Source organism: Chelmon rostratus, chromosome 12 (genome assembly GCF_017976325.1).
Source record: "Chelmon rostratus isolate fCheRos1 chromosome 12, fCheRos1.pri, whole genome shotgun sequence".
Lineage (NCBI taxonomy): Eukaryota > Metazoa > Chordata > Actinopteri > Chaetodontiformes > Chaetodontidae > Chelmon > Chelmon rostratus.
In genome coordinates this window covers 15,409,532-15,431,119 of record NC_055669.1, presented here as the reverse complement: position 1 = coordinate 15,431,119, position 21,588 = coordinate 15,409,532, and the positions used below count along the sequence as shown (strand labels likewise).

The 21,588-nt window shown below is 45.2% G+C and overlaps 2 protein-coding genes across 2 annotated transcripts in view; one reads left to right on the top strand and one right to left on the bottom strand.

Moving 5' to 3' along the window:
* The first annotated feature begins 413 nt into the window (after positions 1 to 413).
* Positions 414 to 6,694, top strand: mep1bb (meprin A subunit beta b). The gene is made up of 14 exons (XM_041949521.1): positions 414 to 525; positions 636 to 654; positions 750 to 800; positions 886 to 929; positions 1,042 to 1,120; positions 1,848 to 1,965; positions 2,157 to 2,335; positions 2,960 to 3,178; positions 3,341 to 3,493; positions 4,105 to 4,320; positions 4,444 to 4,911; positions 5,027 to 5,206; positions 5,578 to 5,761; positions 6,350 to 6,694. The coding sequence occupies exons 1-14, from the start codon at positions 451 to 453 to the stop codon at positions 6,570 to 6,572; spliced, it is 2,208 nt and encodes a 735-aa protein (XP_041805455.1). The 5' UTR covers positions 414 to 450; the 3' UTR covers positions 6,573 to 6,694.
* Positions 6,695 to 6,858: 164 nt separating this feature from the next.
* Positions 6,859 to 21,588, bottom strand: part of phlpp1 (PH domain and leucine rich repeat protein phosphatase 1) — a 42,202-nt gene continuing 27,472 nt past the window's right edge. The window contains exons 4-17 of the mRNA XM_041949718.1: positions 20,823 to 20,971; positions 17,233 to 17,379; positions 15,766 to 15,993; positions 14,198 to 14,400; positions 13,751 to 13,811; positions 13,054 to 13,149; positions 12,258 to 12,413; positions 11,704 to 11,904; positions 11,128 to 11,290; positions 10,908 to 11,038; positions 10,458 to 10,571; positions 9,922 to 10,116; positions 9,592 to 9,820; positions 6,859 to 9,484 (exon numbers count right to left, since the gene is read on the bottom strand). Coding sequence (XP_041805652.1) covers positions 8,165 to 9,484; positions 9,592 to 9,820; positions 9,922 to 10,116; positions 10,458 to 10,571; positions 10,908 to 11,038; positions 11,128 to 11,290; positions 11,704 to 11,904; positions 12,258 to 12,413; positions 13,054 to 13,149; positions 13,751 to 13,811; positions 14,198 to 14,400; positions 15,766 to 15,993; positions 17,233 to 17,379; positions 20,823 to 20,971 — 3,393 coding nt within the window. The 3' untranslated portion in view covers positions 6,859 to 8,164. The remainder of the gene's footprint in view (positions 9,485 to 9,591; positions 9,821 to 9,921; positions 10,117 to 10,457; positions 10,572 to 10,907; positions 11,039 to 11,127; positions 11,291 to 11,703; positions 11,905 to 12,257; positions 12,414 to 13,053; positions 13,150 to 13,750; positions 13,812 to 14,197; positions 14,401 to 15,765; positions 15,994 to 17,232; positions 17,380 to 20,822; positions 20,972 to 21,588) is intronic.

Genomic DNA, 21,588 nt, shown 5'->3' with positions numbered 1-21,588 from the left:
ATTTCAGTGAAAATTAAAGACGTACAATGCATTTACTTTGCTTTATCAGGTATCAACATATACCAAAGGTGGCAACTGCATATCATTAACAGCTACAATTTATTATTGTGTTTCTACAGGCTGTAAGAAAAGGTTAATAACAAACAAAGCATTATAATTTCAGCAGTTTTCCAGATGGCTCTCGTTGGAAATTAACCTGGCTGATACAGAACATTACCTTCAGATGTGTTCCTTACTCTGGCAGGTAGAGGTGTAAAGATGTGTTAGCAGATAGCAGAGTAGACTGAAGCTGTTTTGTAAGTCCAACCCTTCACAGCTCTGTCAATAATCAGCTTGTAATCACATGTTTTTCGTTTTATTCCCCGCATGCTCTCCTTAAACTCCCACTATTTCTGTATTCACTCAGTATCTGTTGTGTGCACTGTCCCAAGTAGAGGGACACTTCAGGACATGGCAGGAAGAAACCCTACAGGTGTACTTGTTCTCCACATTCTTTGTCTCTTATGTGGGATCGCCCTTTGCTTGGTGAGAAATTGTTTTGATTTTGTTAAGATTCTGTCACATGATAACAAGAAATTCGATTTCAATACATTTGAAGATCAGTAACATTTACATTGTAATTCTCTTTTGTTTAGCCCGCTGCAAAAATAATAGGTAAGTGGTTCTTTTCTCAAGCAATGCACAGACTTTTCAGTCGCTTTTGTTTGAAGCTTTTTCACCTTTATTTGTGTCATATCACACTTATGCAGACTATGATGTGGACGGCGGCTGGGACCTTGACATTTTTGACATCAACGAAGGTATGCAAAAGTTTTTCAGATGTTTTTCAGATTAAGATTCAAGCAAGCCTTGTAAACCAATTCTCTTTGTGCTCGGTCTCCACAGAGGCAGGACTGAATCTCGTAGAGGGAGACATTGTGCTTGATGAGGTATTTTATCTGAACTGTTTGAAATTTTCAACCTGCACAACCGAATTCTGTGAAATGAAGCTTAACTTTGACCAATGATGATGTTTGTGATTGTTTTTATTGACCACCACAGAGGCAAACCCGAAATTCCATCATAGGGGATGAGTACAGGTGGCCAAAGACGATCCCATACTACATGGAAAATGACTTAGGTAAGAGTGCCGAAATACTAAGTTCCCACTGAAGTTCACTTACACTTAGAAAATGTACATTAATGTTTTGATAAGGAATATGGATGGATTTATACAAAATATTCACCTATATTAGTCTTGTGATAAGAAGTGGTGGAAAGTAACTAGGTACTCTACTTAAGCACAGCTTTGAGTATTTTCATTTTACAGTTACTAGTTACTTTTCAAATTAACTTTTACATACAGAATACTTGATAAGTTTATAAAATGTGATGTATTGTTGTAGATTAAACTACCTAACACTATACAAACCAGTTGTATTAGCTCCAACTTGAATTAATATTAAAGTACTGCTTACATGTATGTGTATGTGTATGTATGTAGCAGACAGGAATAGACATAAGAGCTTAGAACAGAGACAACAGCTGTAAAACCTGATTCAATGCGATGATTTTCATCTATTTGTATACATCTGGAACGATGTTGAAAGTATTTTAAAATACAAATAGTCTGTTGTATATCTGTTGGAGCTACCAGGTAGACAACAGGGAGGCTGACCTCTCTGTGGTCTAATTGACTCCAAACATATACACATATCCAATATAACATAGAAAACACTACAGATTTCCTTGTTATAACAATTCTTTATGGTTATTTTCATATTTTTACCACTTATAAATACATACTGGGTTTTAACAACATCAACCAAAATCAAGAATAAATCTTTGATTTATCATCTTCTCTGCAGAGATCAATGCAAAAGGTGTGATTCTGAAGGCCTTCGAGCAGTACCGGCTCAAGACCTGCATCGACTTCAAGCCTTGGAACGGAGAAGCAAACTACATTTCCATCTTTAAAGGGAGCGGGTGAGGCAAAAACATTTCTTATACCTCTATGGTCTGTTTAAATGGCAAGACAAGCTGTACTGTCTCAAGAATTGACGCATTATATATATTCAAGTCTTTGAGAAAAGACATTTTGGATTGTATTGGATGTTCATAAAAGCCTGGCTGTTTTTTTTGTTTGTTTTTTTTGTTTGTTTTTTTGTTTCCAAAAGCTGCTTCTCCTCTGTGGGAAACCAGCATGTTGGGAAGCAGAGACTGTCAATAGGGACTAACTGTGACCGCATCGCCACCATCGAACATGAGTTCCTTCATGCTCTGGGTTTCTGGCATGAGCAGTCCAGGGCAGACCGCGATGATTATGTCGAAATCATGTGGGACCGCATCTCAGAGGGTACTGAACCTCTCACTGCTACGCAGCCAACTCAATTCTCATTACACACTGATCATTCATGCTCCCACATATCATTCATCCCTTTATGACATGCTTGCTTTTGCATGCAATTTTGCCAGAAGGAGAATGACTGTAAAATAGCTTTTGTACATTACATTTATACAAGCTTTTTGGTTCACGTTCTAATGAATTGGAAAAATCACTTCAGCTTATGCAGTGTTCAAGAGGTTTATTATGCAGGCCTTCATGGAAAGCACTTCATGCTGCAGATGATTTATTCCTTGATAAACATGTGCATGCGTTCTTTTTGTGGCTGCATAATCTTAACAAGATAAGCAAAAGACATTATCAGCACATCGAGGGCTATCAGACTTTGTATCTTAGCTGCATTGGAATGCGCTCTTCAAATGGCCAATAAATCAAATGTACTGTGATTAAAGAGTACCTTATGTCAGCAGTCTTTTGTCAAAAGATTAAACCACTGTCAGATGTTGATAATCAACTTTTATTAGAGATCCTAAACATATCTGACATTCACCCCTGCAGTTGCAGAATGTAATAAGACATTGTGATGATGAACTGAACAGCACTGAACCCTGTTTTCTGATCTGATCTGATCCACAGGTAAAGAACACAACTTCAACACCTACAACGACACCACCTCCAGCTCTCTGGGCGTACCCTACGACTACGGTTCCATGATGCACTACAGTAAAAACGCCTTCCGCAATGGCTCTGAGCCCACCATCGTCACCAGGATCCCCGCTTTCAGTGATGTCATTGGCCAGCGTATGGAGTTCAGTGACAGTGACCTGCTCAAGCTGCACCGCCTCTATAACTGCAGTAAGAATCAACACCTGACATGGTTTTTATGATCTGCATAATTGTCATGTTATCTTGCTCTGCCATTGTTACATCAAATCTTGATGAGTCAAACACTCTCCTCATTGCATTAATTTATAGCAGCTCAAAGTCCTACAACTCTGTTCATGAAATGTCTTCTAGCCCAAGCTGCCACATTCCTGGACTCGTGTGACTTTGAACGTGAGAACATCTGTGGTATGATTCAGGGACAGGAGGACAAGGCAGACTGGGACAGGGTCACCAAAGCTGCTGGAGGGCCAAACACTGACTACTCCAACATGGGCAAATGCACTGGTGAGAGTGATCCTGCAGGAATACACATGGCCCGCGTTTAAGGATTAGTTCACATTTTATTCTGTCTTAAAACAACACGCACATGCCTGCACTGTATGTACATTGGAAAAGGTTTTGTTCACTGCAATTGTTCCTCCTCTTCATAATGATGCTGGAAAAAAAAAGTCTTATGCGTTTTTAATGCAAGTGGACAGAAGTCAGTCCCTGTTCTGTGTAGAATTCAATCAAAGATAACATGAGGCTTCAGCAGCCTGTGTTAGACAAATTCGAGAGCATAAAGTGTTATCACCACAGCTCAGCAAGAAAAAAACTGTCCGGCCAGAACACAGAGAGGGAATTTCACACTAAAAGAACCAAATTTAGACCCAAGACCCAAAGAGTTAGACAGATGAAGCCAAGGACTGTGGATTTTGTCCCCCATGTCTCTTCACAGCCAATATGGACAGGAGTAACATGTTTCAATATGCAAAAAGGCAAGCGAGGGTTGTTTCAAGATAGACTTGAATCGCTGCTATGTGAGCCGTTGGCTTCTTCACTCTAATCAGTGCTGGGCGCACTGAAATAATGCTTAAGTATTGACATAATTAATCAAGTGAAATTCTAACCTTTAGGTTCGGGGTATTTCATGCACTTCAACACTGGCAAAGCCACCGCTGGGGATACAGCTGTGCTGGAGAGCAGGCTCCTTTACCCCAAAAGAGGATACCAGTGTCTTCAGTTCTTCTACTACAACAGCGCCGGCCAAAACGACACACTGAAAATCTCTGTCAGAGAGTATGACAAAGCTAACCCCAAAGGAACTCTGCGCTTTATAAAGACCATAGATGGTGAATATGACTAAATTCCAGTACAGCTAAAAAATCTACTAGAACAACCTTGTCGGTGGAATCTGGCCACCATGAACTTGCCGTTCAATAAATTCTATGTTTTTACCTCGTGTGCTGTAACAGGGTCCCCTCAGGAGCTGTGGCAACTGCACCACGTGAGTCTAGACGTCAAAACAAAATTCCGGGTTGTCTTTGAAGGGACCAAGGTGGGTTCTGAGTCCTCAACAGGAGGGCTGTCACTGGATGATATCAACCTCTCTGAGACCACCTGCCCAGAGTTTGTGTGGCGGGTGAAAAACTTCGATCAAGTAATGAGCGACACCCCAGTTAACGAATCAATCTTTAGCCCACCATTCACCTCTAAGGAAGGTTACACCTTCCAAATGCAGCTCTACCCCAGCGGTAAGGCAAGCTACCCTGGTGAGCTGTCAGCCTACGTTCATCTTGTGGCCCGTGAAGGGGACACTGGACAGATATGGCCGTGCCCCTGGAAACAGATGACCATGATGCTGATGGACCAGCACCCACACATCCAAAAGCGCATGTCCAACCAGCGCAGCGTCACCACTGACCCCAACATGAAAGCAACAGGTGACTTACAAAAAGATTCAAATTAGTTGTCCTTTTTACGCAATGACAAATCATGAAAATGCTGTTTTTGCTGTGATACTGTATTCATGCAACCTTTCAACACCCTTTCAAACAGACTCGGACCAGTTTTTCTGGGACGACCCTCGCAAGGTGGGCGTTGAGGTCAATGACACAGATGGCTCCACATATTTCCGAGGGCCGGGCTGCGGCACTGCAGTGTATCTCACCCACCTCAGAGCCAGGAGCAGGGATTTTATAAAGGGAGGAGACGCCATCTTTCTCCTCACCATGGAGGGTAAAGCCACCAGATTACATTAGAAATTCAACAGATTTCTACAGAAGAAACTGTGTTCAAAGATGTCAAAATGTGCTCCACAGTGATCAAACCATCATTTTTTTGTGAAGCCACATCCATCCTGTCATACATTAGATCAATTACTTATTGATTAGTATGCAACATATTCATCCCTGCCATCCACACAAACAGTATATTTGTGGGGTCATGTATAGCAGTGATGCTTGATTACATCCATGATTCATATGGCCACTTGTAAGAAAAACACTACAGTCAATCGTGTGATCCAATCATTGCTTCATTTCATGTTCTCTATATGCTCCTCCACGTGGATCCAATTAACCACTTTCTCATTTGCTGTCCCTCTTCAGATGTGTCTCATCTGACAGCGGCCCAGCCGACACCAACCGCACCAACTACAACAATTACAGCAACCCCACCAACTACAACAAACGCACCAGCCACACAAACCAAACCAACCCCCGATGTTTGCTCCGGTGTGAAATGTCTGAATGATGGAGTCTGCGTGGTGGACGAAGATAAGGCTGTTTGCAGGTGTGTTCTTTTAAGCTTACTTTGTCTCCTTTTGCTGGATAGTAACAAGTGAAGAGGCAGACAGGAAACGGGGAGAGAGAGGGGCACGACATGCAACTGAAACCTTTTTCAGCTACAACTACTTTAATTCCTCCTGCGAAGCATCCAATGATACATGCTGGCATAGAAACAGATAACCTGTACACTGATAAACAGTTTACGGACAGTTTATGTACTGCTTACGGATGATAAATAGGAGCTCTGTCCAAAAGTAATAAATCCTAGCAGCACCTTAAACTCAGTTATATAATGATAAAAACATGACACGTGTAAAAGCAACACATTGTGGTTTTATTATGCATTAGTCCTTGGCCAGGGTGTGGGTGCAGTAACTTTTTGTTACCTTTAGACAGAGCCAGGCTAGTCACGCCCCCCGTTTCCAGTCTTTGTGCTAAGCTAAGCTAACTGCCTGCTGTATCTCTTCTCATGTAGCTCTCAGCTAGAAAGTGAGGAAGCGGAATGTCAGACTGTTCCCTTACAAGCCATTTGGGCTGCCCCTTCAGGTTTGATTTGTCCACCTCCTCCTCATCCTTTTTCTCTGCTCTGCAGGTGTGCGGTGGGCGGTGACTGGTGGTACTACGGGGACCTCTGTCAGCACAAGGGCTCCGTCGAGGAAAACACCATCATTGCAGTCGCCTCGTCTCTATCTGTGCTGGCAGCGATGATTTTGATTTTGATAGTCAGTGTCGTGTGTGTGAAAAAGAAGTATAAGAAGCGCAGAAATGACGACAGTCTCGTCATGAAAAACGGAGTCGTCGTGAATGACTTTTGAGGCTCCTCTCCAATGACAATAACTTTAAGTGAAACAAATCAATGCCTCCCAGTTGAATGTTGATGCTAAATAGATTGTAGAGGCGACTCTGGATTTAAAGATTCTTTGCTTTTAGCTCAAAAGTGAAGCTGTCATGCTGCAGATCATAACACTATATGAGATTGCCCCCTTCTGGTCATTTTATGTAAAAACAGTAGAGCAAATATTATTGTAAATAAATGATCTCCAAATTCTGAAGTCAACCGTTCATTATTAAAAAACAAATCCCAGACAACATGAGTTATATTCACAAATTTAAAATTTATTATACCAAAGACAGGAACATCTGTGTTGTCTCTTTTCCATGTGGATATATTTGTTTGTATTACTGAACTTGACACAGTCATGCCGGTGATAACAGTTACTGTAGGAGGGAGGTGGGACTAATATTACGTGTGAGTGTGCGTGTGTGTGTGTGTGTGTGTGTGTGTATGCGTGCATGCAAGTGTGCATGTAAAAGATCTGTCTATTAGTGTTCATTAGATACAGTGATGACGACAGGACATCACAATCAAACAAAGTGGAGCAAACCATAGCAACTCTGTGTTATATTGCATGGAATGTTGGGACTTCTGATCTGCAACTGCACATATACATTTGTGTGTGTGAGTGTGTGTGTGCCTGTATCTGTGGGTGTATGTTGTAAGATAAAGGGGTCGGGGGGGGTGACACCTCCATAACAGCAAACTCTTGGTGAACCTCACATCCTTCCCACCACTAAAACCTTCACCGACATACAGGTACGCAGTTCCTTTAAAAAGCATCAGTATACAACATTTCTCTTATTTACAATCATTGGAAAAAAAAAAATCACCATTTCTCTCAGAGAAGATTAGTAAAAGTGACTGAGTCACCATAAAGAGTATGCAACTCCTAGGAGTTAGTATTTCAAATTTCTACAAAAAATTTCTATGCCATTTTACAGGCCGAGAGCCATGATTTACTGAAGAAATACAGTATTCTAAGTGCCATATCTACAACAGTTAAGTGTGGTATTACTGGTGTACCATCCGACATAGTTCACTGATAATAAAAAGATTATGTGTCTCTGTTTTTAAAAAGTTCTTTCAGCAACTTCACTGCTTTCACATTAAAAGATATGGTAAGTTCTTACAAAACAAACAAACGAACAAACCATGGAATTGTTATCCATATTAACAAGTGTTGTGGCGAGCTAATGCTATTGCAAAGAGACTAGTGTTGATTACATACTCAGCTGGTTGTCTAATGTAAAAACAACGCTCCACAGTCTGTGAGAAGGGCACAACCGTGGACACCAGGAGCTGTGTCCACAAGAGGGTTGAGGGTCATTAAAGGGCTCATTTGCTTGTTTCATTCTATGAGTTGAATGGGTAAAAAAAAGGGTGGAGCGGGTTACAGTGCATGGTTCTTCAATGAAGAGGCCGTGTAGAGCGAGGAAGGCTGTTTCGAAAAAGTCCGATCAAACTTTTTCATGTGCATTTCACAGCCTCCGCCGGAAGAAGATCAATGGCAGGCTTCTGTGCATGCTGTAGCTGGGAGGGAGATGAGGCTGTGGTTGGTGGTGCTGCTGTTCAGAGAGGGGTGTCATAGTAGTCCGTGGGCTGATCTGTCACAGGCGGCTTCTGCTGTCTCTGCTGATGCTGCTTCATGATTTCCTTCACCTCCTCCTCCAGCTCAGGCGGGATGATGAACTGGTCGTCTGGGTCGGGCTGGGCCGGCGCCGTGAAGTAACCCCCCGACTTTTTAGATGGAGCGTCAGCAGCCACCTCAATAAGGTTGTGACTCTTTTCCTGTCGTGCCACCGACCCATTAACCCTCCTCTTGCCTGCCAACTTCCCTCCATCGCCACCTCCTGCTCCGACTCCCTGCCACGACTCGTCTCTCTCCAGCCCGTTCTCAGCGTCCCCGAGGCTCATGTCGACCCCTTCCTCCAGGGGCTCTGGCGTGCATGGCGGTGGGGGAGGTGGGGGAAGCGTCAGCATGGCGCGCTCCTGGCTGGAGGATGAGGGTAATGATGTTTGGGGTGATGAGGAGGAGGAGGACTCTGCTTTGAGGCAGTGGACATCCGCTTCTACTTCCACACGGCTCCCATTGGAGAAAACACCAGCGATGGGCTCTTCGTCCTCGCTGTCCAGCCCGTTGTCAGACAGGGCGCTGGAGAAGGTGGCACTAGACAGCTGCCTCTGGAAGGAGCCTGCTAAGCAGGCAGGATGGACGGCACAGCAGCTGCGGGAAGAGGGCAGCTCTGAACCTGGGAACAGATACTGGCAGGGCTGGGTGGTTGTGTGGGCCTGCTGGTGCTGTAGGGACAGCGAGTGGGCTTGATGGTGCAGGTGGAGGTGAGGATGGTGGGGCTGCTCGTGCAGCAGCACCAGGGAGCTCTGCGGTGGCTCATCGGACGAGGCTGTGGAGCCCACCTCGCTGCTCATCTCGCTGGTACTGATCTCACTGCTGATCTCACTGCAGGAGGACGGCGGCACAGGGAGGGAGCCATCTGAGGGACGCTCCTTGATGGCAGAGGACGATGGGGGATAGGGGCCCAAGCCGGGGCTAGGGGGTGGCTGGGGAGGCTCAGAGCAGCAGCAGGAGCAGCAGTCTTCGCTCACGCTGAGCTGGACCACGACAGCGCTGAGGCTGTCCGTGCAGCCGTAGCCCTGCGCCAGCGTGCACAGCTTCTTAGCAGCAGCCAGGCCATCGGGGACGTTTCGAACAGCCTCCACAGCCTCGGTGGGTGACACAGCATCCCACAGGCCCCGGCTACCCAGAATGAAGAACTCATCCTGGGGGGTGAGGGTGACTGTCTGCACGTAGGGGCAAGGGATGACGGATGGGTAAAGGAAGGAGTAGCCCATAATTCGCGTTGAATCGGTCACGCCGTTCACCTTGTTGTCCTGTGGAAAAGAGCATGAACAACAATTCAGTGCTCACGTGGCTCACATTTAAAATGACACCTGATTTAATTTTCTATCGGTTTCAATCTACTTTCAAGGATCTCTACCTCAGTGATGATAGCCCTGTGCTGCCTGATCCTGCGGTACTCCTCCTCAAGCCCTACGTTGTGAAGCAGGGACAGCGACAGGGGCTTTCCATCGCGGCACAGGATGGCTTGGCACTTGCCCACATTAGCAGCTGTGAGGGTGAAGCAGCCGCCGGGGTCGGTGGGGTCATGACGAATGTGACACAGAGCCGCTGAGCCGCCCAGTTTCTGCCCTGCAGTTCCCAGTTTCCTGTGGGGGATAAAAAAAGAGGAGGGCAGAGGGAGCATTTAAAATTTCTACTCTCCATCAATCAAATTTTGCAGGTCGTACTGCTGAGGCCTGTCGTGTACCTTTGCATGACAAGGAAGGTGTTGGTCATGTAGTCCTCTTCGCTCTTGGTCTTGTGCAGTTCTTCGGCCAGCACGTCGTTCATTGTGCACTGCAGAAGGTAGGGCACTTCCACATTCCTGTCCCCATCAAACACACCGTACAGAGCCTCACGAGTCCCGCAGAAACTGTTCACGGAGAGAGCCGCGACACACAGCCTGAAAAGAAAACAAAAGGCGGCCATGTGTGAACACGTGACTGGCCGACTGGACATTACCTGCGCATATGGAAGGGTGGATGTGGATGTAATATGAGGAGTCGCTTGAATCTCTTCCTTAGCATTCACATGTTGAAGGTGCTGAGTTGGCAGTCCAGCCCATTCCGAGATGTTCTGACATGTGACTATACATGATTCATGAGTAAGCAACGCTCCAATATCTCCTTCATCTGAGTCATCTGGCCTTAACAATGCACATTCTCAGGAGGTCTGGATTAGTGAGGCTTCACTGGAAGAGTGAGATACTGGTTGTTTTTCCGTTATTGACTGAACTGAACTCACTTGTTCTTGACGCCCGAGGCCTCTGTGTAACCATGACTCCACACAGCAGGCCCACCAGATGTCTCATTCGACGAAAAGGTTGGAGGAGGATCAATACGGAAGCAGCGAATATTACTGAAAAACAACAAAACATGAAAAAGATGAAATTCACTGTAACATTTAGAGGAATAAAGATCCACAATACACTACTGACAGTCTTCTATTCAGGATATTGAGTAATAGGTGGCTTCTATCATAAAATATTACATTACTTAAGGTAAGAACATTATAAATAAGAAGCATAATATAAAAACAAAAAACAGCATATAAAAGCCAATGAAATTTTAATTGAAGCATGAAAACAAAAAGAATTAAATACTCCCTGAGCAGAATGTAGGTCACAGTCACAGTCGGATATAGATGCAGAATAGCAACTACAGCAAACAGACCTACAAAGAAATAATGACGTACTTGAGCTGCTCGAGGGTCTTGTGGTCCAGGTTGAGACGAGGGTTTCCGGTCAGGTCCAGCTCCTGAAGCTTGGGAGGCAGATTCTCGGGCAGAGTGATCTCACTCAGCTCATTACAGCTCAGATCCACGCACTGACGACAGAGGAGAGGATGTGAATGCTCGCAGGCACGCACGTGCATAATGCTGTACATACAGAGGTGTGCTGCTACTACGGTCTTACTTTCATCTCCATCAGCTGCATGACCTCAGGAAAGACCTCGATGGAGTTGGAGTGGGCGATGAGTGTGTGCATTCGCCGGCAGTTCATGATGGTGGTGGGCACAGTCTTCAGCATGTTTCCGCTCAGGTCCACCTCCTCCAGCTCCTCCAACTTGGCCATTTTACTGAAGAATGAGGTATGAGACGTTGGGTGAGTTGAGCACGTAGAATGATGGTTAATTAGTCCATGACAGCTCATTCATTTATGAAGGAGAATTTGCCCGTCAATGGTTCATTCATCCCCAGTACATGCAGATTTACTGCCTATTTCATTTTTTCTATCCTTGTAAACTGAACCTCTTAAAAAGGAAGACAAGAAATTTGAAAGTGTAGACTCTTGGAAATTGTGTTTCCAAGAGTCTAAGCCTTCAAATTTCTTTCCAACATTTCTATTTTCTGACATTTTATAGTCTGAATAAAGTAAGAACTACATGTTAACTGGCTATATATCGCTGATATATCAATATCTATAAATAAAATCTTACAGTTCTGATGTTGATAAATAGCCAAAAGATGTAATAGGATATAAGTTCTTCACCTGGCCGGGAAGGTCTGGAGATGGTTGTAGGCCATGTGCAAAACACGAAGGTGTGTATGGCCCGTTAGCATGGGCACACACTTATCCGTCAGCCGGTTATTGGTCAGGTAGAGCTCCTGCAGGATGCTGTGGCTCTCCTCTGATAGGCTGGATGGCGGCAGGTGCTCCAGCTTATTGGCCGACGCGTTTACGCATCGTAAGCTGAAAGTAAAAACGAAAATACCGACTCATTTTTGTGCTGCTTCAGACGGAGACATGAAAAATAGTGACATTAATTACAAACTTCTGCATGAAGTCCTGCTCCTATAACACCCATTAAAAGCCGCTCCCTCCCCCATCCTTGTGCAGCCTGGTCTTTTTTTAATCACCATTCATCCTTGACCTTGGATATCTTGTCCTCGGTTTAAATCCCATACATAATTTCTGCACTTCACATTCATATACCTGCATTTCTCCTTATGCTTAATGTTCTTGTCAGATGTCGGCTGCATTATCTGATTTAAAAAAACAATAAAACCAACAACAAATCACTTCCAGCCAAGGATTAATGCTACCTGTCAGATTTGAGGAACAGGTTGCAGGGCAGCTCCACCAGTTGATTGTGTTGTACGTCTAAAACCTCCAGCAGAGGGCGCTCCACTCTTTCAGGCAGCTTCTGCAACTGGTTATGTCCCGCACTCAGCTTTCTCAGACTGCTGCTGCATAACAACCTGCGGCACGAGGAACATACAGACGTCTGGGTCAGAGCTGGAGCATTAAGGATAAACATGCAGACTCTTATGAACCTATGGCGGTGTATAAGTAGATGGTGATATGGTTGGAGAGCAGGTAGCACGTGATTCTTCCACACAACTGGCTTGTGAATTTGTGAACTGTAACTGAAAGCTGAAACAGACATGGAAATGAGGATAATGCAGGAGGAGGATAGGGGCGAGGATGAGGATGTGAAAACAGAAAATAGCAGCGCCTCTAGCGGAGCCTGCGGCTGGAATTCATCATCCTGACACTTACAGGGTAAAAAATAAACCTGCAGACAATGAGGGGACGAGAGGAAGAAAAAGAGAGAGAGAGGGAGAAATGAAAAGGGAGAGGCAGAGGGAGGACAGTTGACAGAGCCGACGCGAGACAGGGAGAAGAGGAGGAGGTGAGCAGCAGCTGAGCTGACCTTCCAAAAAGCTATATAAAGAGGAAGAGAATAGGCCGAGGCTGTGGAGGTTACAGGCTATCTGTGTGATTTATGAGGCCCTATGGGGGATAGATGACTGGCCGGCAAAAGGGCAGGAAGTATAATGCAGCACAGTGCTCCATTTACAGGCTTACGGACACGTTCTCTGAGAGGGAGAGACTCACCGCGCCGGGAGCTCAGCGATGAGGTTGTGGCTCACGTCCAGAACTTCCAGTTTCTTAGCTTCACACAGCCAGTCTGGCAGGGACTCCATATGGTTCCTACAGGAGGAGGAGAAGGGGGGCGGTGATGATGATGTTGTAAAGTGAGATACCGAACATGGAATGTAATGAACCAGGACACTGCGTGTGTTTGCATTCCTGACAGTCCTGCTCTCGAAAACACAAATTAGCAACTTCATTGGTTGAAAATTGGCTTTTCCTCCCACTTCATCAGATAACTGAAGTGGCAGCTCTGTTGTGTTTCAGACACACACACAAAAAAAAAAAAAGGCGATAACAATTACAACTCTGAACAGATTATCTGAGGTGAGACGCTCTCTCAAGGCTTCAGATGAAAAAGGATTGAAAAAAGAACATTTGCAAATAGATTCATCACTTAGAAGCAGACATGCCGAACCACAAAGAAGCAGTACAGTAGCCTATCTTTCACTTTACGGTCAGAGGTGAAAGGTCGGGGCTGACACGGTTAAAGAATGACAGCCCAGTTTACTACACTTTCAAAGACCCATGTACAAGATCTGTAGCACATTTCCCCCTTTCTTGGGCAGAGGGGATATACTGTTAATGAGCTACATTTAGTTAGAGATGCTTTCCTTTGTGTGTGTGTGTGTGTGTGTGTGCTGTGAGGGACTTTTCTCACCTCGAGAGGTCCATGTAGCTCAGATTAGAGGGCACGGGGCTGACATCCAGTCGTCGTAGCTCTGTGAGGAGAAATCCAAACACATTAACCTACAGCAAGGACGGACGCGGTCGACTACAAGAGCAGGTAGATGGGAAATGGAGGGGAGCGTTTGGGAAGAGGAGGAGGAGGGGGGTTGTGATGACAAGTTGGAGGGAGATGATGGAGAGGGACAATGAGACTGCAGCACTGATGAGAAAAATGAATGCATGGGAGGAAATGATGTTATATGGGAAAAAGGTGAGGTGAGATCTATGTTGTGGACTCAGACATAAACGCACATCAGCGATTTCAGGTTAGAAACCAGTGAGGCGGGGGTGGTGATGTGAGAGGGAAGGGGATCTGTCGTTTCTAACCACACATGATTGCCCTGGCAGAGAACATGGAGTCCTGCGTGCTGAAACCCACCGTTGTTGGAGGCGTAGATGCCTTTGAGCAGGCAACCCTTGGCCTTGAGGCCGGCGATGCGGTTCCGCTCGCAGTGAAGCACCTCCAGCCTGGGGAAGACCGACGCGTCCAGGTCCGCCAGCCTGTTGTCCCTCACGTCCAGCTGGGTCACGTGCCTCAGCAGGTCAGGCTCATCTGGCACCATGCTGGAGATCTTATTCAACCTGACAGGGGAAGCAGAGGGGAGGCAAAGGTTCAGCTCCGGTCTGATCAGGCTGAACTGCCCAGGCTGTGGCCTTTCTTGCGAGGCAGGGAACATGCCTCAGGTGATGGCAGTGCAGCTTCTTGACTCCTGTTTAGTGCTCAGTTGTTCTGCGCTCAGCACTTTAAATGATTATCATGTCGTCACCTACTGGTTTTATCTTTAAGCATTCAAAGACTAGAAAGCGAAATCGATGGCATAAACTGATACTGATACGGACATGAGACGTTAATACATTATTCTGTAAAAACAACCAATAACATAACTATTTGAACTTAGATGAAAAGAGGCATTATGAAGGGAAACTGAAATAAAAACAAATGCTGTTGCATCAACTACTAATTTTCATCTTCAATTAATCTGTCAATAATCTTCAAGTTAAGCTAAAAGTGGTTTACTTGCATCTGTTTATCGATGAAAGGACACAAAACAGAGAAAAGCAGCAAATTTTTCCTGTTTTGTGAAGCTTGAAACAGGAAATGTTTGACATTTTGAGGTGAAAGGTGACTTAATGCATCAACATAAAATTGTTGCTGATCAATTTTCTGTCAATCAAATCATCTTGAGTTGAAATAGTCGATTAATCGATTAGTCGTTTGGCAGAAAATGAATCAATGAATTCATACTTTGAAGTAACTTTTCATGGGAAAAATTTGAAACCTCTCAAAGATTTCCTGTTTTTCTTTGTCTAGAAGATAACATAGAATGCATTTTAAGAAAAGCCATCTTTGGAACTCGTGTTAAGCATTTTAAACTATTTTTTTGTCAGATTAATCTGTAATGAATACATGAGATATTTGCAGCCCTAAACTCATCCATTAATTGGCCAAACGAGCACTGACACGTTTCCTGGATCGGCAGAGACAAACAGCCGCAGCACAGACAAAGGAATACCAACACATCCTCATCAGAGATACCAGGTGATCTTTGTCCAAACAGGTGAGAATGCTGGACAACGTATTTACTAAGCTTGTCCAAGCAAAGTCAGAAGGAGTGAACTATTAACTGGAAATAGTGCAAGTCACCCCAGCTCTGTGCTTTAGCAAACAATGGGAAGACACCTGATGGAGCCACTGCAGGCAAATGATTTCCTGATTTCGTGCCGTCTGCCTGTCTGCTCGTGTTTTGGCTGCTCTTTGTGTTTTTGTTTATCATTAGTGGGATAACATGTGTCATTGAGTGCACTGCTTTGTCCAAGCATGACTGAGGACATAATGTGATGCTTGCTCTTCACAAAGTTGTCAAACTTCAGTCACAAACCCTCTATTATAATGTCCTAATCATGATCTTTTAAAGCCTTTGTAATAATCCGCCTGCCTTGTGTTACCTCAGATCGATGTGTTTGACACGGAGCAGCCTGAAATTCTGCAGGGTGAGTGTTTCTAGGTTGTTCCCAGCCATGCACAGCTTCTCCATGGAGGCCAGCTGCTCCAGCACTTGGGGCACGTGGTTGAACTGGTTGAAGGAAAGGCCTACGTAGCTCAGCCTCTGGAGGGAACCCAGCTCGTTGGGCAGCTCATCTAGACTGTTGCCGTCCAACAGGAACGTCTGCAAACTGAGAGAGGAACACAAGATTAGACAATTGACCCTGTTCGTGACGGCGGGGACAGGCGGGATGGCATTTTGTCAAAGAATTGTCTTTATTGGGACGGATATTGTAGCTCAGGATCAATGACATTGTGCCAGTTAGGACTTATTCAACGATTTCAGCATCCATAATCAGTACACTTAATGTCCAGCAGATGGCAGTAGCAGCTTGAATGCCCTACTGGCCACTTCAGGAATTTACAGGCATACCAGATCATTCCTGCAGATTATCTAGCCCACATACAGTATTGGTATGTTCAGTTTTGAGTGAGTTTAAAGCACATGTACTATACATGTGTCAGTACTGACCCAGCCACGAAATGACTCGCTTAATCTATGTATTGCCTATTGTCATGGTGGAGTCAATGCGGCAGAATAATGCATGAATTATCAAGTTTAGGATCATTTAATTCCAGCGAATTTCTACATTTTGCTGACATTCCTTTAAAGAGTGAGTCAAACGGGGCTGATCCTGGAGCTCAGCCAAAACTCTCTGAGCATTCCCATGAGGGAAAACATGGTTTTCAGCCAGCAGAATCAGATCTGTTCCATCCTCTTGAAAGATTTGGCTCAAAAATGTAAAAAAAAAAAAAAAACTGTGATTTTTCAAGGGACAGAGTAACAGTGTCATCAACTAATTCAATTCAAAAATGCAATTCAGTAGTTCATCAAAAAAAAAAAAACTGGAGTGGATTCTCGAAAACAGACTGGATCAATAACAAGTTGAACAAGCTTTTAAAATAACAGGGAATATATAAATGATATTTTAGTAGCAAGAAAGGACTGGAGCAAATTGACTCAAAATGTCACAGGCGCACACCGAGGATGATCTGTGCAACATTTGTTGTTGTTTGCTCACATGTTGAACGTAGCAAAGTACACCGTGGTGGTTGTTATGCCACGTGCTTGTTCCTGGGCAACTCACACATTTGGCTATGTAAAGTTGGTTTCCCAGCCCTGAGATGGCACCAACTCCACAGTGAGGGGCCCGGACAATAAGTGAAGGAGGTGGATGATTACCAGCATCATGAGCCAGGGAGGGAGAGGTAAACACCGTGAGCAGAATCAATAGAGGAATAATCATTGAAGGAGGTACAACTCAAGTACAGAAAACTAAAGATTTAGAACTTGCGACATGAATACAACTGGCTCTCATTATAGTTCTGATCAGGTCTGTCTCCGCCATCGACTCCCTGCTGTTACTTACTTGGCCATGGCTCCCACAGAGCAGGGGACAGAAACCAGGTAGTTACAGCTGAGGTTGACCTCCGTCAGCGTGGGGATGTCGCAGATGGCCAGGGGGAACTGACCGAGGTGGTTGTTGGACAGGTTGAGGCTCCGCAGACGAGAGAACCTGAAAGTAGAGGATGAAAAGTGTGAATTTGGAGACCAGAAGAGGAGGATGAGCGAGTGATTGGAGATGTAGTTGTGTCTTGTCAACATGAATACTGCAGAAGAGTAGAAGATATTCACAAATATATTACAGCAGTACAGCTTACACAGAATTTGTTTAGGTGAAAAACAGACACTGTAAACGAAGGCGTCCTCAGCATCAAGACTAAACCTTCACGGTTTATTGTTGAGCAAACAAGTGCAGCACTGACGTCTGTGTTGTTCATTCAAACACCAGTGACCAGTGGCATTTGGAGTCCTATGGCAGAGTGGTGACCTTCAGAGGGGTTGCGGTGGAAGGGGGGTCAGGGGAACAAGTCGAAAGAGGGTAAAGGACTTTCTGGACTGTCTTTATTTATCCACCTACACACACACACACAGACACACACATGCAACCTGCTATCACCTATCATGTGCACAGAGAGAGCAGCTATGGCAAGCCGGCGATGGGCAGCGCGCCAATTTAGCACCGCAAGCTGGAGCAGCTGCTTCAACTGGCCCGACTTGATTTCCCTCACTGTGTACACACACACACACATGCACACAGTATATCACGGTGATGGGGAAAAAGCAACTGAGACGTCAGGGCTATTGATTAGGGTGGCCAAGTAATTCCAGCTGAGGGTGACTCCTGCAGACGGTGGGTGGGGTGTGTGTGTGTGTGTGTGTGTGTGTGTGTGTGTGTGTGGGGGGGGGGGGGGGGGGGGGGGGCGATGTCATTCCACCATTAAATCATCCTCTGCAATCTGCTGAGTAATGCTCACACCCCCTCCTCAGAGCCTCTCCTTGGCTGTGCCATGCTGTCCCATCACGCCATTCTCTTACCTCATTATTACTACTGTGTTTGTGTATTTAAAGCTTTATTAACAACAGATACAATGACAAACCGTTTATCACAGAAAATCATCAGTCAAATAATGCAGTTCCCCTGAGATCTACAATCTACGGAGCATTTTGGCCTCTTTAAGCTGATATTTTTAGGGGGGTCTTCTGGCCCACAGCTCCATTTTCATCAACTTTATTTCCACCTGCGACCAGCAGCAAAACAGCTCTTACAAATCCAATGTATGCAACCTGTCCTACACCAGATCAAAGGTAAGGTAGGCCAATGATGCCTTTCAAAATGCGATTGAAATGAAATGAAATGTTAAACAATCTTCATATGGTGATAATGCATTTATGTTTTGGTAAAGTTATAGCTTGTTGCACTGCCTCCAAATTGCCCAGAAGCCCTGTTTATGTAGGTTTAACACTGCAAATCAGTGGCTGTTTTTTTTAAGCGACCCTGTGGTTCCCTTTAGCTCTATGGAGCTTTTTGGCCTCTTTTAGCTCATTGCATTGGTATTCGTACTGGTTTCTAGCCATTGTAACAGCACTGATATACTTGCTGTATGCCTGCCCAGCGCCAAACAGCAGACAAACAAAGTTAGCAACTAGCTGGTGAATATATCGGAGCATTTTGAAGCTAGGAAGACGGATCTGTTTCTCAAGAGTTGGTGATAATATGTCAATATTGTGTCTTTAGCTCCTTCTGCTGCCCCCAAGAGGCCAAAAACTCAATTAATTCAACTCTAATCTTCTCACTTGGCCTTGAATACCCCCCCTCGTCTCACATCTTGTCTTCCTGCCACTATTCTGTCTGACTTTCCTCCCTCACTCTTTCCCCCTCCCCTCATTTCCATTACAGTTGCGTCCTTCAGAACTTGCTAAACTATCATACATATGTAAATAAACAGGCCAAAGGTTCAATCATATTCACGGAACGTGGAACACAAGCAGTGACCTCTGTCTCACAGAGGGAAGCATGCTGGGAGGAAAGTCCCATGCCAAAGCAAAGCGCTAGTATCCACGAGAACTGATTATGCGTTATCTGATTGGCAAATCACCCAGCGGTTAGTATTTGGCCCGAGAGAAAAGAGAGAGTGAAGGGGAGAAGCATGTGGCAGGTTCACACATTCCATTCCTCTTGGAAAAATACAAAGCGCTATGACCCCACGTCAGATGTCGGAGAAAGCCAGTGTTTATACTGAAACAAAAACAGACTCTCACACAACTGTCCACACCAAAACACATACACCCACATCCACGGAGGCTGCACACAGAGTATTATTGTTCTGGACTCCAGCTCTTTTGACTTCAGCCTCTCAGGGGCAGAGCGAGTACTCAAGTAACTCCGCTACACGTTTTTTTTTTTTTTGTCGAAACGCCTCTATTTTCAGCTAACTATTCATCTCTTTCTCATTACTGACCTCTTTTTCTGTCGTGCTGGGTCAAATGCGGATGAGCCTACTTAGGTTTGGCAAAGCTAAATGGATGTTATCTTGCTTGACCAGCAGGGGAGCTGTGCATCTCTCGCTCAGATTTAAAAACAAGTCATTCCCCTCGTGCCGCTTGCCTTTTTAACGCCACTCATTATTCTCAGGATTAACAAAAAAAAAAAAAGGATGATTGAGAAAATGTGGTGGAGCAACATAAAATCCTGACCTCCTACTCATTCATGGTCTTCTCTCGGGATGACACACGAGCGTGCAAGATTACACATGCGCAGCCACACGCACGTACAAATATACATTCCTGTTTAAAAAAAAAAAAAACAAAAACAAATGCCATACTGTATCAAGACTCTGTATGCACTGACCTCAAATCTGTAGCCTGCAGCCACGTTCTCTATTGCAAGCAGCTCTCTCTCCCTCTCACACATACAGGCGCTCCATTCTGCAAACGTTGCTAACACACACTCGCATTCACACAACTTACTTAAACAGCAATGATCTTGAAAGAAAGGCTGTGACAGGCGTGCACATGCAGCACCGTGTGTGTGAATGCAAATACACGCACACACACACACACACACACACACAGAGGAACACACACATACGTCTTGGCTGTGGGCTTTAATCTGGGACCATGATAAGCATGCAGCAGATGGTGCCCACAGAGAGAGAGAGTGAGGGAGGCCAGGCACATTAAAAGCTTCCCTGCAGACGCATCTACCCTTCTGGGCTCTGGGCTCGTTTGGCCTAGCCTGGTATAGCGCAGTCCTGGCTAGCCTCTTTGGTCCCTGCATGCCAATGGCCCCGGTCCTAGTCTGCTCAGGTTGATGGCTTGCAAATGGTAGGCAGAAGCTAAAGCTGTCCGAACCAGCCAGCCATGACCTGCTGCGTCCGGTGAAGCCTCACTGTGTAAGTGTCTCATCTCTCCCCTCCTTGTGCAACAGCCCAGCTCCTGTTGTGCCCAAATTATTCTAAGCTTTGCTAAACCTTCTCATGTCTCGTCTTGCTTATCCAAAACCACCCTCGACTGCCTCCTCAAGTCGGTCCGCTCCTTTCTTTTCTTTCACTTCTTCCTGACTCCTTGCAGTTCTGCCTCAGGTGTGTTTACTGTGGATTTGTGATGCCACCGTACCTCTGCAGCTGCTGCAGCCGCTGGTCTGCAGGCAGGAAGTTGTGTTTGAGGTTGAGGTGGGTGAGGTCCTGGCTGTAGAAGAGGTTGGGAGGAAGCTGCTCCAGGCTGCAGCAGGACAGATCGACCGAGTTGATTCTCTGGGACACCATCTAGACGGGGGTGGGGAGGAGAGGTAACAAGAGACAAAGAGGAACGTGGGGTTAAACCGGATTATCTCTACCACACAAGACTTTACTGCTTTACTGTGTGTGTAGGGGTCAAATGTCATTCAATGGCCAATCTTCTTAGGATTAGAGAGTCAGGAGAAGTCAAGGGAAAGTCCAACAGGTTAGTGATCTAACATCACACTTTACATCATTGTGTAATCTAGTTAACTGCAGGTGCATAGAGCCGTTACCATGCGAGCATTTGTTAGTCAAATGTGCAGAAACGTACAAGCGACCATCTAAAACGAAATGGCAGCAAAAGCGTCCGTCTCGTCTGAAAGCAGAAACTCTACAGTCCGTGAACTCGAGCTCTTCGGAGCGGAGGCTCAGCAGTCGTCACTGGGGCACGTGCTGCCTCTATCCAGGCTTCTATTCTGAGTGGCCCTCTGGGTGCTGGTGACATGCATGTCCCTGTTAATATTTAGAAAAGAGGTTTTCTGGCTATGGCCTACTTGAGTTCAAAAGAAAGGAGAGAGGGGCCATGAGTGGTGTTTATGTGTCTGAGTGCACCCAGAGACACTTAGGTTACATACTACAGGGCAGTGCTACGGACAGCAGTG

What these genes read in the sequence shown, in the direction of transcription:
- mep1bb (XM_041949521.1), top strand. Translation starts at nt 451, where the DNA reads ATGGCAGGAAGAAACCCTACAGGTGTACTTGTTCTCCACATTCTTTGT. An exon ending in GAGACATTGTGCTTGATGAG is followed by an intron (nt 930 to 1,041) that starts GTATTTTATCTG and finishes TGACCACCACAG; the next exon opens with AGGCAAACCCGAAATTCCAT. An exon ending in TCCATCTTTAAAGGGAGCGG is followed by an intron (nt 1,966 to 2,156) that starts GTGAGGCAAAAA and finishes TGTTTCCAAAAG; the next exon opens with CTGCTTCTCCTCTGTGGGAA.